This window comes from Procambarus clarkii, chromosome 3 (genome assembly GCF_040958095.1).
Source record: "Procambarus clarkii isolate CNS0578487 chromosome 3, FALCON_Pclarkii_2.0, whole genome shotgun sequence".
Classification (NCBI taxonomy): Eukaryota; Metazoa; Arthropoda; class Malacostraca; order Decapoda; family Cambaridae; genus Procambarus; species Procambarus clarkii.
In genome coordinates this window covers 60,695,281-60,712,594 of record NC_091152.1, presented here as the reverse complement: position 1 = coordinate 60,712,594, position 17,314 = coordinate 60,695,281, and the positions used below count along the sequence as shown (strand labels likewise).

Sequence of the window (17,314 nt, the reverse complement as noted above, 5' to 3'; positions counted from 1 at the left end):
GCGGGGCCGGTTAATCTTGTTATAAAAGGAGTGTTCGAGGACCAGGTGGAAAGGACAATTCACGTAAATAAATTGAAACATTATCATGCTAGAGAGGAATTAGAACTGCCTTCAGCGGGTCTAGTTCCTGACTCAGCAGTGCTGACTCATGGCTTCACCGACGAGTCAGAAGATGAGGATGACCCTCTGTCATCGCTCATCAGTAGTCAGGTGCAGTCTCGCCACCCTATGGTGACGAGATCTCGCGCTGTACAGTAAAGTAACTTCCTTAGTTAGTATAATTTAGTATTGGTTAGATTTTCCTGTAAAGGCAATGAGATGTACTATGTCTATACTTGACTCAGGTAGCAACTTTTACCGTGCTCTGGGGTTCCACCTCCACCAAACCCAGAGTATATCTATGCTTCCGCTGTGTTGTGTCTGTCTGTTCCCAGGTCTGATTGGTACACCGACCCAGTTGTTCCAGCCACACGTGAACCCTTGTCTGTAAAGACCGAGGGGGGAGGCACGTTACACAAAGCCCTCCCCCCACCAGACCCAGTAACCCATACATCAGTTACTTTGGGGATGAGTGACTGTCCAAGAGTCACCCGGCCGACGCCTCACGTCACTAACGAGGTTGTCAGGGCCAGCGAGCTGCCCACATTATAGCAGTCACCGGAGGTGCCATACAACGCCGGGGTAGCTGTCTCGAGATCACCAATACCCACCTGCTGCGTCATCAAGACTGCAGTCATTCCAGCAGTGTTGGAGGAGAGGTCAAGAAATGGAAAGCACGTAGCAGTACTCAAGAATTTCGCCGGAAGATTAATGATTACGTCATCTGAAGTAACAAGAAAGCGGAAGTAAGGCGGTCACAGGTGGAAGGCACGGTTTCCCTACAGAGTACCGGGACTCGCCAATAGAAGGTCGCGAAATTGTCTCCTTTGGCCTAAAGTCGGCGGTACGAGGGTATACACAGTTGGTGTTTACGGCCTAGTAACCTGGTGACATCAAGAAACGCCTGAGATGACGTGAGCAATGATGGAAGACGAGATTCACCTGTTCTGCAAACAAGCAACCCGCCTCTACGACCTTCTAACATCACTCCTGCTAGGAGACACCGTTGGTACATCCAGTTCTGCTCTGCTGTGGTCATCTGCGACGTCAAGTTTAACATCACGACTGCCGTGTGAACTGTGATTGATATGAAGGCGTGTGGACTGTCGAGAGCAAGATTAATGGCCGAAGTAACAGTATTCTACAGCTGTCACTTGGCACTCCGCTCTACTACACTCTGTCGTCATTCAGGAGTACCGGATGGGAGTACAAGAGGACCAGGTATTGATGTCTACACATGAGAAGAAGCAAGATCGACACCGTCATCGTCAGCGACTACATTCAGCATCCAGCAGCATCGATTTTTTTTCGATTACTCAATATGAACAATTGATACAAACAACAAAGTTGGCTCTGAACATCTGTGTAAAGAACATCTGGACACTTTTGTGTAAATGTTGAAAAACAGATTTAGAATCAATACTTTTTAAATGTTGAAAAACAGATTTAAAATAATTCTGGTATATATGAAAATTTTACGCTATAAATTGGTCAGTAATCAAAATCGAAGCCCCTGTGTAATTGTCTCAGCCCAGAACAAACGGTTATGGAAAATTATGTTGTGCTATTTTTTTCAGAATGTTTGAACACAGGAGAGGCGGACCAATATAAACATTGACACTTCTAGTGAGTGAGAACACTTGGCTGTACAGTCAGCTGAAACCTGTGATATAGTATAGGAATTTTTATTTTTAGATACATGTAATAAACGTTAGGTGTGTTCCTTGATGGGGAGTGGTTAGTACACGGATGTGAACTTGATAGTTCCGTAGTACGCTCCCGGATGACTGAAAGTTCAGTCTGAACTTATAACGTTAATGTTTATGTTTGAGCACGGTGTGGCCGGCTCTAGAGGACACATGGACTTGGCTAGTGAAGAGCCAAGAGAGTTTAATAGCTAGTTTTTGATGGTAGAGTAGGGACATGTTATTTAGCTATGTCAGTAAGGATAGGATGTAGGTTTCCTGATATTAGAAGATTGCTGTCAGTTGACAGCTGAGAAAATTATGAATTTAAACATGTTGATGTTGGACTATTATTTGTCAAATTTTATTAGTTAGGTTAGCTTTTGTTTGTGGCATGAGTTGAATTGTGGGTTTGGATACTAAACCTCGTGAATTTTAACAAATTAACAAGGTTTACTAAGTGCTTGTGCGGGGGGGTTGTAACAAACTAGGCTGTTGTAAGAATTATCCAGAGTGGTTTATCGACAAAAGAGAATGGGAAGCTGAGCCGCATGGTGACCTGACCCCCAGGGGAATTCGCGGTGGAAATAACCAACGCTTTGTTCATAGCTGCGTATAATAAATCATCCTATAGTATTCAGTAAATTAGAGAAAATTAGCCTATTCATTTTGCATTAAAATTGTATTGTATAATAGTACTGGATACAATATCAAGAGTATTCTAATTATTGAGTTTAAGTCACCATCAGTGACGTCACGAATCGGATCTAACTTTTAAGGCGGAGTGACCGGCGGTCATAGGTCAGCAGGGTTGACATGTCTAATATTTCTCAAAGTTTTATTAACCATTTTGGGGATCGGGAACAGCTCTGCCGTTAGATGTTTGTAATTTAATTCAGTAAAATAATTCAACCAGTCTGGATCAATTAAGTACAACAGAGTTTAATTGTTATAACTTAAACCTGGCTAGTAACTTGGTAAAACTTTGACTAGGCGGAAGGATACAAGGTTCTAGTCTGGGCTAGGCCAGACGAGGACAAATCAGTGTGAATACGGGAGCAGCTGGGAGAGGTCAACCATCTTACCTCTCCCCAAACCAGCACAACATCTTAGCTGGAAAACATAGAGGTATAGTTGCTATGGTTATGTATAGAAATAGTCTTCTCATTTGCCATTCAGGTCAAGTAGGGAGTGTTAAAGTGATAGGGAGTGAACACATTTAGATTTTGTTTTAGTTTTCTTGTAATAAATTAAATTTGTTATTAATTTGCATTTTATTGTTTCCATGTGTTTTATGTGTATACTTGTCCTGGTCACGTGGTCCACACGAGGCGGAGTTGCATTGGGCGCCGATTCTAACATCGAATCGGAATTATCATTACCGTGTAATTTATTCCACACTCAAGGTCATCGTTTATAGTGGGGATCAAGCCCCTAGGTTGATTAATTAGCGTGATCGATCCAGACCTCGATCATTGCTCTTGTATTACTGGTCTGGTGGTGGCAGCAGAGGTGACTCTAGGGTTTTGTTCAGAGCTTAGGTCACGTCATACTGGGTGTAGAATCCTAAGTCGGTCAATCGTCTTAGGACCACGTGGCGTGGAGTTGGCTTTGGTAAAAGTTTTGGAGTCCCTTGGTTTAGAAATAAAAGTAAGACTACGGGTAGAGGGAGTAGAAAGAAGGAAGTAAAGAGAGAGGAACCAAACCCGTGTTACAGACACAAGCCACAACGTTGCTGTGCTCTTGTGGTGCGGCTGATGACACAGGTAGTCCCGATATCCACACACACTCACAAATAAAATTTGAATATTTTAATGATAATTCTTATAAATTGTTGCAGTTTTAAAAATAAAAGGCACAACGAAATCGAGAAACATTTATAGCAGCTCAATTATTTTATACTTTCATTGTATGAAAGTATTTTCTAACAGTAATTTCCTATTATTTATACAATTACGGGTCAAATGTTAACACAATCACAATTAAATTTTATTGCACTTGATTCAATAATTCATTAAGCAAGTTACCATTATTCCATTTAATTAGGAAATATTAATCTGTAATGCAAGAAAAATCTTTTTTCATCAACGACCTTCTATAGTGTAGTGTAATTATTTTCTTTGACAATATAAATTTAATTTTTAGAAATTATTACGTGCAAAGTTTATACAGATCTTGCTGGGAATGCAACTGCATGCATAAGCTTGTTTTCTTTTTAATAAAATCTTAATTTTTAACTACCATATTAATAGTGAACTTATTGAAGGTTGAGTGAGATGTTGTCGGCAACCATTGCAAAACATTCAGTCAATTTTGCCAAGTAACAAATTTTGCAAAAAAAAATGTTTGTTTTATCGTGATCTTTTTCAGTGTTTCTTACTAAACGTCGAACACTGATTCCAAATTTTTATTAGTTTTCTTTATCCTCAATGTTTACAGTTACATTTATAATTCTGATATTTAGTATCTGAAGAGCCGCTTAATTTAATGTTTGCGAACAGCGTTGTCAACCACATTATCAAATCATATTTTTACATATTTATAATCACAGCTTCTCCTTTCAAACTCCTCTTTTGAATTGTATATAATTTAAAGTTTTTACAATATAGCAACTGGACAATGCAAAAATTCGTCACATTCTATTATGTTTGTGGTTATCATAGTGAAAGGTGCCAAATTCTGGGTTTCATAGTGACTGAACATTGATCTGCCTATAGGTGCCCGAGGTAAGTTTTGGGACCCCCTTATGCAGCATGTGGCCGCTCTACGCCTCTACTAGAGTAGATCTACAAGAGTAGATAGACACAAGTAGAGTGTCTATCTACTCTAGAAGGATGGTTAAGAGGTGCGAGAAGGGCTATGTCTTGTATTATTCCCAGAATATTGAGGAAAGCACCACAACAACGACGGCTGTTTCTGCGGGATTGATGTTGTGAAGTTCAGGTCCAGCCAACCACTTGGGGTGGACGGTAGAGCGACGGTCTCGCTTCATGCAGGTCGGCGTTCAATCCCTGACCGTCCAAGTGGTTGGACACCATTCCTTCCCCCGTCCCATCCCACATCCTTATCCTGATCCCTTCCTAGTGCTATATAGTCGTGATGGCTTGGCGCTTTCTCTTGATATCTCTCTTCCCTTCAGGCATGCAAGCTCTTAAGTATCCAGACATCCCGTTTTCTATAACACCTGCTCAACGTGGCGATAACTTGCCATTACCACAATAGCAAATGTTAGTAACTATTACTATCATAAAACGTACTTCAAGTACCCACAAACTTACAATGCCATTTGCAACTTAAAAGTATTTTATACTTCAGAAGGTTGCATTTGTGACTAAATAGTCGGCAATCCGTAGCAGCCAAGGAATATATGAAGGATTCTTACCACGAACGTGTGCTACGTGGAATTTTTTGTTCCAAGTAGCAAATTTTAAACAACAAAGAACGCATTCACATCCACTGGGTGCTCAGCTGCCAACAAACCAGCCACTCATCGAGCCAGCCGTCGCCATCTCCAGCCCACCACGACCAATCACTGTACAGCACAGTACAAGCGTTGACAACGGCGGCCAGTATGATAGCTGGCAATAACCCCCAAGAATATGGTAGAATTCTAAATATTCTCTACAAAGCAAATGGTGTGCCAGCTTTCACCGTTCCTCATGAAGTTTACACCAACACCACTTACCCTCCAGTTCTCAAGGTCCGGATCCGGTCTGGGACATGACTGTGAGCGCCGCCGTGCTGACGGATCTACTGTCAACAGCAGCAACGCCTGCTGCTGCTGCTCCTGCAACACCATCACAAGCCACCCAGACGCCGACGCCTCCTTCATCGACAACTGCCACAGTTCCACCTCTCATGTGTGAACCCTCTGAACGATATACATCAGCTGCAGGACCCGTGGAGACTCAACAAGCAAGAACTCATCCCTCAAGATCCACCGCCTCTACTTCTGAGTCATCAGACTCATCGGATGAGGACGTCTCGGTGGGAACCCCTCCTCCGCCACGGAAGCACCCCTACTCAGCCGAAGATTTCCTGCAGGACACTACCTCAACGACAGCCTCACCCTAGCAAGACCTCCAACGACAGCCTCACCATAGCAAGACCTCCAACGACAGCCTCACCCTAGCAAGACCTCCAACGACAGCCTCACCCTAGCAAGACCTCCAACGACAGCCTCACCCTAGCAAGACCTCCAACGACAGCCTCACCCTAGCAAGACCTCCAACGACAGCCTCACCATAGCAAGACCTCCAACGACAGCCTCACCATGTCAACGCGTAACAAGACCTACAGACCGGCCAAGAAGCCCGGGAAGAAGAAGAACACCGACGACATGCTGTAAAGAACAGGGCGACGAGACGCCCTGCCTCCTGCAGGACACATCAGCGAGCAACCATGATAACTCCACCTTACCACCACACCACATCACCAGCTGCAAGTCTCACCCACTGTGGTTGGGCCACCGACTCCCCCATCGCCTCCCTCTTCGACTTGTCTCCAGTTCCTAGCTCAAGATTTCTGCATCTTCGCCCCTGTCTTCAACTCCCGCTTGCCTGCTCTAGGGTCCTTGGGACGATAGGCACGAACGCGTTCACATCCTCATAATTTAAGCGAACTGGATGATCTTATCAAGGGACTTGGATCTCATTAAGTCAGGAGCTCAACTTTCAACATCAGGGCACAAAGAGCAGAGTTTTCTCTGGGAAGTTCGCAACACCACTGTGTACCCAGAAACACAATGCTGCATTTGCAACTTACTGTGATGTTAGTGGCGGTCTGTGTTACTGTGATGTTAGTGGCGGTCTGTGTTACTGTGATGTTAGTGGCGGTCTGTGTTACTGTGATGTTAGTGGCGGTCTGTGTTACTGTGATGTTAGTGGCGGTCTGTGTTACTGTGATGTTAGTGGCGGTTTGTGTTACTGTGATGTTAGTGGCGGTCTGTGTTACTGTGATGTTAGTGGCGGTCTGTGTTACTGTGATGTTAGTGGCGGTCTGTGTTACTGTGATGTTAGTGGCGGTCTGTGTTACTGTGATGTTAGTGGCGGTCTGTGTTACTGTGATGTTAGTGGCGGTCTGTGTTACTGTGATGTTAGTGGCGGTCTGTGTTACTGTGATGTTAGTGGCGGTCTGTGTTACTGTGATGTTAGTGGCGGTCTGTGTTACTGTGATGTTAGTGGCGGTCTGTGTTACTGTGATGTTAGTGGCGGTCTGTGTTACTCTGATGTTAGTGGCGGTCTGTGTTACTGCAAAGACGTGAATGGTTTGTTTACTGCTCTTCAACTGAAGCGCAGCTGCTCATAGACAGTTTAGACTCAAACCAGTTTGACGTCACAATGGAACCAATATCCACCTGTACCTCTTGCGCCTTCCCTACAAACAAAAGAAGGCCACGAAAATAAACAAATACTTGCCCAAGTCAAATGGGCAAAATTTAAGTGGGATGTGTATTTTTGGGGGGAGTGATTTTAACTGGGTTTGGCTTTCTGTCTCTGGTTACCAAAGATGTAATTATATAATGATGTTCAATGGATGAAATTACTGCTCATAGAACTGTAATTGTTATAATGTAACGAACACATGTGGATACATTGTAGGAAGACACGGGGGCAAACACAGCTTAGTGTAATGTACCCGGCGGTGCCCGGGTCTGTGGCTGTACTTGCCATTATCCTCTTCCCTCCCTTCTCTCCCTTTCATTTCTCAACCCTTCTTTTCCTCCTGTCCTCTTCTCCACTTCTATTCTGACTCGTTACCCTTCTCCGTCTTTCTCATATTAGTTGTCTTCTCTCTCTTACCACATCTTTATCTCCTCTTCCCTCATTTTTCCCTCACTTCCCCCTCCCCCCCCATGGCCTCACCCTTCCCCCCCCCCTACGTGTACTCTCTCTCTCTCTCTCTCTCTCTCTCTCTCTCTCTCTCTCTCTCTCTCTCTCTCTCTCTCTCTCTCTCTCTCTCTCTCTCTCTCTCTCTCTCTCTCCTCTTCTTCACATTATCTCCACCGTATATACCATTTTCATCACCAAACCACCTTAACTGCTTACTATCTTTAGCACTATAACCATCTTCGTTACTCACTATCTTCATTCAGTTCGTCGTTTTAGAGTAAATTATGATATCTTGCGGGGTAAGCGGGGAGGGGGGGGGGAGGGTAGTAACTTCAACACTCTACGGAGATCATATCCACGATTTCATGTTAGACCTCGTGAAAATCACACACTGAGGGAAGGGGATGGGAGAGGGGGTTTGAACTAGAGGCCGATTTATTTTTTAAAGTGTAGCACTTGAACGAACCCCGTCTGGCCTAAGACAATGCCCTACCCAACATTTCTCATTTTGGAAAGTTGAGTGAGACTGTCCTCGAGCATCTGGCCTTGAACTTTTGACAGACAGATATTCGATTTTATAGATATAGCTGATTCTGAGTCGGAAACTTTGTGTAAAGACATTAATTTAGACATATATATCACACAGTTTGAGAGGTGGCGTGTATATAGAGTGAGGGAAGTCAGTAAGATTCTTTCGTAAGGTAATGCTTTGCTAATAATGTGGGTGTCCCTAAACGATACCAATGAGCACTTATCGATCTCAAAAGGGATAAAATTATATTTAACAAATCCGATGAAAGGGGGTAGTAAATAATAATTCTCAATAGATGAAAGGAGGTAAAATAGTAATTCTCAACAAAACAGATTACTGCCAAAAAGCAGAGGCATTGCAATCGGACACAGATACCTATGAAAAACTGACTAGAGATCCGCTCGTATCGGTTGCTTCAGAATTCAATACAAAAGTCAGAAACATTGGTAAGAACAAATATGTGATTGAGCTCCTGGTAAAGGTTAAGGTCAGTAACCCAAGCTTACCGTATTGCTATGGTCTAACCAAAACCCATGAGGTTGGTATTCCTTTACCACCCATTATTTCCAGCAGAGGTTCTGTTTCTTATAAGACAGCCTAATGGGTTAGTAATATATTGTCCCCCTTCATGGGTGGTTTCTCTGACTCGCACATTAATCACTCCCAAGACTTTATAAGTAATAGTCTGAACATGGACTGTAGCTGTTAAGCTGTTAGCTGTTAGCTAAAGCTGTTAAGCCTGGATGTTGACTCCTTTCTCACTAAGGTCCCTGTTGACGATGGTCTGGTGGTCCTGGAGGACCAATCCTCCTGGTCTGGAGGACCAACTGAGAACTGAACAACAAACTTCGCCTCTGCTGGTAAATACGATATTAGAATTAACACGATTGTGTGTATCTAATAACACATTTTCGTTTCAAAACAGCTTTTTACCGTCAAAACTATGGTCACACTATGAGAAGTCCCCAATATGGGGAGCAACCCATACTAACATGTAGCTACGTCTTTAGTAGATGTTGAAGTGGCATTTACCTAACTTACAACCAATATGTATTAAGGACACAAGTTAAAATATGTGTTATTCTTGTCCTGGCTCCAGCAGCCCCAGCACTCTGTGTAATACCTTAAGTCTGGACCACTAGACAGTCGTCAGAGAATAACCAAACCGCAATATTTAAGATAATAAATTTCTCACTTTCCTTTCTGAAAAATACATAATTATCTGTAATATATTTCTGGCTCAGTGTAGGGGCTCGCCCATAGAAGGTTTGCCCATAGCTGCAGTCAGCCCCCATCCCCCCCCCCCCTCCTCAAAGACAATCACTGCCCAGGTGTGTAAACCTCACACTAGAATAATAAGCAACTAAGAAATATGCCATAACAAAAAGTATTTTATGTTATTTCCAGTGTATTTATAACAGAATTTTGAACATTTTCAGTAAAATGAGATAAAAATGGAGGTTTCTTGGTGTATGGGAGTATAGTATTTATCGGCGCTACATCTGGCCAAACGAAGAGCTGTATTTGGTGCAGCGCCCAGTCACTGTTTCAGTCCCTTGGGCTGGACGGTAGAACAACGGTCTCGCTTCGTGCTGGTCAGCGTTCAATCTCCGACCGTCCAAGTAGTCAGGCACCATTCCTTTCCCCCGTCCCATCCCAAATCCTTATCCTGAGCCCAGTGTTATATAGTCGTAATGGCTTGGCGCTTTCTCGTGATAGTTCCCTCCCTCCTTCACTCTCGTGTTTACGTTGAGTGAGAATGGTGCCAAGTGTTGCTAGTTGAGTGAGAATGGTGCCAAGTGTTGCTAGTTGAGTGAGAATGGTGTCAAGTGTTGCTAGTTGAGTGAGAATGGTGCCAAGTGTTGCTAGTTGAGTGAGAATGGTGTCAAGTGTTGCTAGTTGAGTGAGAATGGTGCCAAGTGTTGCTAGTTGAGTGAGAATGGTGCCAAGTGTTGCTAGTTGAGTGAGAATGGTGCCAAGTGTTGCTAGTTGAGTGAGAATGGTGCCAAGTGTTGCTAGTTGAGTGAGAATAGTGCCAAGTGTTGCTAGTTGAGTGAGAATGGTGTCAAGTGTTGCTAGTTGAGTGAGAATGGTGCCAAGTGTTGCTAGTTGAGTGAGAATGGTGTCAAGTGTTGCTAGTTGAGTGAGAATGGTGCCAAGTGTTGCTAGTTGAGTGAGAATGGTGTCAAGTGTTGCTAGTTGAGTGAGAATGGTGTCAAGTGTTGCTAGTTGAGTGAGAATGGTGCCAAGTGTTGCTAGTTGAGTGAGAATGGTGCCAAGTGTTGCTAGTTGAGTGAGAATGGTGCCAAGTGTTGCTAGTTGAGTGAGAATGGTGTCTAGTGTGAGAATAGTGTATAGTGTTGTCATTATAGTGACAACACAAATGAAAGATTTTAACAAACGAGAAATAATTCATTTGGCAACATAGAAGAGCCGATGTACTGGCTTTCTCCTCCAGTAACATTACCGTGAGCACCTCAGTCGTCCACACCTCCGCCAGCCGGCAACCCGTTCTCGCAAATTCGTAAAGTCAATATTGACTTATTAACTACGTGCATAGGTGATATACTAAACATAATAGATACCCCTAAAAAGATTCATAGAAAACACCGACCTTACCTAACTTTGTTAGTATCTTAAGATAAGCATCTTATTGCTTCGTAATTACAATTATTACTTAACCTATACCTATTATAGGTTAGGTAATAATTGTAATTACGAAGCAATAAGATGCTTATCTTAAGATACTAACAAGGTTAGGTAAGGTCGGTGTTTTCTATGAATCTTTTTAGGGGTATCTATTATGTTTAGTATGTCACCTATGCACATATTTAATAAGTCAATATTGACTTATTAAATTTGCGAGAACGGGTTGCCAGCCGGACAATGACGACCCCAACAGTACGTTTAAGGTGTGTTATTAATATCTTCCCCTGTAACGATTTGTTTCTTTAATTTTTTTCTTTTAATTATATATTTTAATTATTATTTGGATGCTGTTGTGTGAAGCTTGCAGCGACGCAGTCATATTTATATTTTTCCACCAGTCGCCATTGTTCCGGTTCTAAATATATCACCAAATAACATATAAGTCTACGGAACCCAGGCGCCACGTTTCAGTATATCTTGCTATGTATTAAAAAATTGCAATTAAAAAATAAAACGCATTAGAGCTGGGTTATTCACTACCGTGGTGGAGCCTGGGCGTGGGTGGAATCATCACTGTGAAATACCAGACACCAACCTGACACCTTCCTGGTAGAACCGTCTACCATCCTGGTAGATGGTTCCCCAGCAACCCTACACACCCTACACACCCACACCCACCCACACACACACACACACACACACACACACACACACACACACACACACACACACACACACACACACACACACACACACACACACACACACACACACACACACACACACACCCACACACACACACATTTCCCTCTTCCCCTCTTCTACCCCAAAACCCCCACCTACCCCCGATTCCCCCCTAACTAATACACCCTCTCTTCCACTCCCAGCACCCATGATTCATTCTCATCTCAGCCCTCTGCCCTCAGTATCCCTCTCCCCCCCAATCTCTCAACCTCTATCTGACTCTCAGTCTCACTCTATCTCTCAACCCCCCTATGCTATTCAGACCCCAAACTTTCAGACCCAGTATGCCCTTCCTACCCCCCTAGATGCCCAGACCCCATTCGCCTACCAGGCACTCCCAGGCACCCCCCTAGCACCCCCCCACTCACCCTCACAGCCCCCACTTGCCCCCAGACACCCCCCAGTTCCCCCCAGACCCCTGGTGAAAGGGGGAACTCTGACACCCGAGTTTCCAAGAAGAGTCTCAAGGTTTGGTACACCAATGCTGATGGGGTAGCCAATAAAGCAGAAGAGATAAAAGAAAGAGTTAGTGAGGCAGACCCAGACATAGTGGCAATAGTGGAAACTAAAATAAATGGCATGATCTCGGATGCAATCTTTCCAGAGGGGTACCAGGTGATAAGAAAAGAAAGGACACAGAGACAGGGAAGAGGAGTGGCACTACTAATAAAGCGGAAATGGAAGTTTGATGAGCTGGAAAATCCGGGTACCAATGAGAGCACGAGCTTCATACGTGGAACTCTGACAGTGGATGGGAAGAAGATTGCAATCTTGATACTCTACAATCCCCCACCAAACAGTAGAAGGCCCAGGCAGGAGTACGAGGACAGCAACAAAACATGTATAGATGAACTGCAGAGGGCAGCAACTTTAGCGCATAGAACGAGAGCGAAGCTGCTGGTCATGGGGGACCTAAATCACGGAGAGATAGATTGGGAAACGAGGAATCCCCATGGCGGGGAGGAGACCTAGGGAGCGAAGCTGGTAGACGTTATTGACAGGAATTTCCTAACACAGCATGTGAAAGAAGATACTAGGGAAAGAGGAGGGGATACGCCCAGCCTATTAGATCTCATTTTCACCCAGAATGTAGAAGACATCGAGCAGTTGGAACATGAAATACCACTAGGAGCTAGTGACCATTGTGTCCTAGTCTTTGACTACATGATGGAGCTTAAAATTGTGACCAAAGGACAAGAGGTCCGGGAAAGGAGACTTGATTACAGAAAAGGGGACTACAGAAGGATAAGGGACTACCTGGGAGAAGTGCAGTGGGAGGAAGAACTTAGAGGAAAAACAGTGCAAGGTATGATGAACCAAGTCATATGGAAATGCAAAGAGGCTGAACAGAGATTTATTCCAACAATAAAGGAAAAAAGCAGGAGGGAATATAATAACCCATGGTTTAATAGACAGTGTCAGGAAGCAAAGGTGAGAAGCAGGAGGGAGTGGAGGAAGTACAGAAGACAAAGGACAGAGGACAACAGGATTAGATGTAACAGAGCTAGGAATGATTACATTAACATAAGACGAGTGTCGGAAAGAAATTATGAGAATGATATTGCAGTCAAAGCGAAAAAGCAACCTAAATTACTACATAGCCATATAAGAAGGAAGATGTCGGTAAATGACCAAGTGACAAGACTGAGGAAAACAGAAGGGGCATATACAGAAAGCGACAAGGAAATCTGCGAGGTACTGAATGCAAAATTCCATGGAGTGTTCACAACCGAGCCTGAGCAGCTCCCATTGTTAGAAGAGATTACCCAAGATGAAAGACTATCAGATATAGAGGTGACAGCAGAGGATGTAATGAAACAGTTGACAACACTGGATGCAAATAAAGCTGTTGGACCAGACAAAGTATCACTGTGGATACTTAAAGAGGCAGCGCAGGCTCTCAGCGTGCCTCTGGCAACGATCTTTAATGAGTCACTTATGTCGGGAGAATTGCCCAGTTGCTGGAAGGAGGTAAATGTCGTACCGATTTTCAAGAAAGGTGATAGGGAGGAGGCACTTAACTACAGACCCGTATCACTGACAAGCATCCCCTGCAAAATACTTGAAAGAATAATTAGGCTAAGACTTGTTGAGCACCTGGAGAGCATTGGGTTTGTAAACAAGCACCAATATGGGTTCTGGACAGGGAAATCATGCCTAACAAACCTTTTAGAATTCTATGATAAAGTAACAAGGATAAGGCAGGACAGAGAAGGCTGGGCAGACTGCATATTTCTTGACTGCCAAAACGCCTTTGATACAGTACCGCACATGAGACTGCTATACAAACTTGAGAGGCAGGCAGGAGTAAGCGGAAAGGCCCTAGTATGGGTGAAGAACTACCTAACAGGAAGGAGCCAGAGGGTAATGGTAAGAGGCGAGAAGTCGGACTGGCGAACAGTAACAAGTGGAGTACCTCAAGGATCGGTGCTGGGACCAATCCTCTTTCTAATTTACGTAAATGATATGTTTACAGGAGTGGAATCATACATGTCGATGTTTGCGGATGACGCAGAATTAATGAGAAGAGTTGTGACAGATGAGGATTGTAGGATCCTCCAAGAGGACTTAAACAGGCTGCAGAGATGGTCAGGGAAATAGCTACTGGAGTTTAACACCAGTAAATGTAAAGTTATGGAAATGGGATCAGGTGACAGGAGACCAAAGGGACAGTACACAATGAAGGGGAACAGCCTACCTGTAACGATTCGAGAAAGAGACCTGGGAGTGGATGTGACACCTAATCTAACTCCTGAGGCACATATAAATAGGATAACGACAGCAGCGTACTCTACACTGGCGAAAATTAGAACTTCATTCAGAAACCTAAATGAGGAGGCTTTTAGGGCGCTTTACACTGCCTACGTGAGACCCGTCTTAGAGTATGCCGCGCCATCATGGAGCCCCCACCTGAAGAAACACATAAAGAAATTGGAGAAAGTTCAGAGGTTTGCGACGAGGCTTGTCCCAGAGTTACGAGGGATGGGATATGAAGAGCGGCTGAAGGAACTGAACCTTACGACACTAGAGAAAAGAAGGGAGAGAGGAGATATGATAGGGACATATAAAATACTCAGGGGAATTGACAAAGTGGAAATAGATCAAATGTTCACACGTAATAATAACAGAACGAGGGGACATGGATGGAAACTGGAAACTCAGATGAGTCACAGAGATGTTAGGAAGTTTTCTTTTAGCGTGAGAGTAGTAGAAAAATGGAATGCACTTGGGGAACAGGTTGTGGAAGCAAATACTATTCATACTGTTAAAACTAGATATGATAGGGAAATGGGACAGGAGTCATTACTGTAAACAACCGATAGCTGGAAAGGCGGGATCCAAGAGTCAATGCTCGATCCTGCAAGCACATATAGGTGAGTACATATAGGTGAGTACACACACACACACACACATACACACACACACACACACACACACACACACACACACACACACACACACACACACACACACACACACACACACACACACACACACACACACACACACACACACACACACACACACACACACACACACACACACACACACACACACACACAAACACAAACACAAACACAAATACACCAATCGTGGAATATGCGGCTCCAGCATGTACCTAGTCAAGCACACGACGAAGCTTGAAAAAGTTCAGAGGTATGCCACTAGACTAGTCCCGGAACTAAGAAGCATGATTTACGAGGAAATGCTGCGGGAAATTCACCTTACGACACTGGAAGACAGAAGAATAAGGGGGGAGACATGATCACTACCTACAAAATCCTCAGGGAAATTGACAGGGTAGACAAGGATAAATTATTCAACACTGGTGGTACCCGAACTAGGGGGGGGGGGGGGGGACACAGGTGGAAACTGAGTACCCACATGAACCACAGGGACGTTAGAAAGAACTTTTTCAGTGTCAGAGTGGTTAACAGATAGAATGCATTAGGCAGCGATGTGGTGAAGGCTGACTCCATACACAGTTTCAAATGTAGATATGATAGAGGCCAGTAGGCTCGTGAATCTGTACTCCAGTTGATTGACAGTTGAGAGGCGGGACCAAAGAGCCATAGCTCAACCCCAGCAAGCACAGATAGGTGTGTACAACTAGGTATGTACACACACACACACACACACACACACGCGCGCGCGCGCGCGCGCGCAAGAAAGAGAAGTGTGGGCAGACTGCATATTTTGGGATTGCCAGAAAGCCTTTGATACAGTACCGCACAAGAGGCTAGTGAAAAAAGCTGGAGATGCAGGCTGGAGTGAAAGGGAAAGTACTCCATTGGATAAAGGAGTACCTAAGCAACAGGAGACAACGAGTCTGTGTGAGGGGTGAGGTCTCAGATTGGCGAGACGTTACAAGTGGAGTCCCACAGGGGTCGGTCCTTGGACCTATACTGTTTCTGATATATGTAAATGATCTCCCAGAGGGTGTAGACTCGTTTCTCTCAGTGTTTGCTGATGATGTAAAAATTATGAGGAGGATTGAAACAGAGGATGATAGTAGGAGGCTACAAGATGACCTAGACAGACTGAGTGAATGATCCAATAAATGGCTGCTAAAGTTCAACCCGAGTAAATGCAAAGTAATGAAACTAGGCGGTGGAAACAGGAGGCCAGACACAGGATACAGAATAGGAGATGAAGTCCTTAATGAAACGGACAGAGAGAAAGATCTAGGAGTTGATATCACACCAAACCTGTCTCCTGAAGCCCACATAAAAAGAATTAGCTCTGCGGCGAATGCGAGGCTGGCTAACATCAGAACAGCCTTTTGGAACCTGTGTAAAGAATCTTGTATACCACATATGTAAGAACAATCCAGGAGTATGCGGCCCCAGCATGGAGCCCGTACCTTGTCAAGCACAAGACGAAGCTGGAAAAAGTTCAAAGATATGCCACTAGACTAGTCCCAGAACTAAGAGGCATGAGTTACGAGGAAAGGCTGCGGGAAATGCACCTTACGACACTGGAAGACAGAAGAGTAAGGGGAGACATGATCACAGCCTACAAAATACAAGGGGACACATGTGGAAACTGAGTACCCATATGAGCCATAGGGACGTTAGAAGGAACTTTTTCAGTGTCAGAGTAGTTAACGGATGGAATGCATTAGGCAGTGATGTGGTGGAGGCTGACTTCATACACTGTCTCAAATGTAGATATGATAGAGGCCAGTAGGCTCAGGAATCTGTGCACTAGTTGATTGACAGTTGAGAGGCGGGACCAAAGAGCCAAAGCTCAACCCCCGCAAGCACAACTAGGTGAGTACACCAGGATGGGTGTTCGCTACCTGGTGGTACACACAACACAACAACCACCCGCCAACTGTTCGCTACCTGGTGGTACACACAACACAACAACCACCCGCCAACTGTGCCCTACCTGGTGGTACACACAACACAACACCCACCCGCCAACTGTGCCCTACCTGGTGGTACACACAACACAACAACCACCCGCCAACTGTGCCCTACCTGGTGGTACACACAACACAACAACCACCCGCCAACTGTGCCCTACCTGGTGGTACACACAACACAACAACCACCCGCCAACTGTGCCCTACCTGGTGGTACACACAACACAACAACCACCCGCCAACTGTTCGCTACCTGGTGGTACACACAACACAACAACCACCCGCCAACTGTTCGCTACCTGGTGGTACACACAACACAACAACCACCCGCCAACTGTGCCCTACCTGGTGGTACACACAACACAACAACCACCCGCCAACTGTTCGCTACCTGGTGGTACAC

General features: G+C 44.5%; 1 protein-coding gene across 1 annotated transcript; it reads left to right on the top strand.

The window, feature by feature from the left end:
• Nucleotides 1-5,504: 5,504 nt before the first annotated feature.
• On the top strand, nucleotides 5,505-5,858 carry LOC138369100 (mucin-7-like). The gene has a single exon (XM_069332037.1). The coding sequence runs from the start codon at nucleotides 5,505-5,507 to the stop codon at nucleotides 5,856-5,858; it is 354 nt and encodes a 117-aa protein (XP_069188138.1).
• Nucleotides 5,859-17,314: the final 11,456 nt, after the last annotated feature.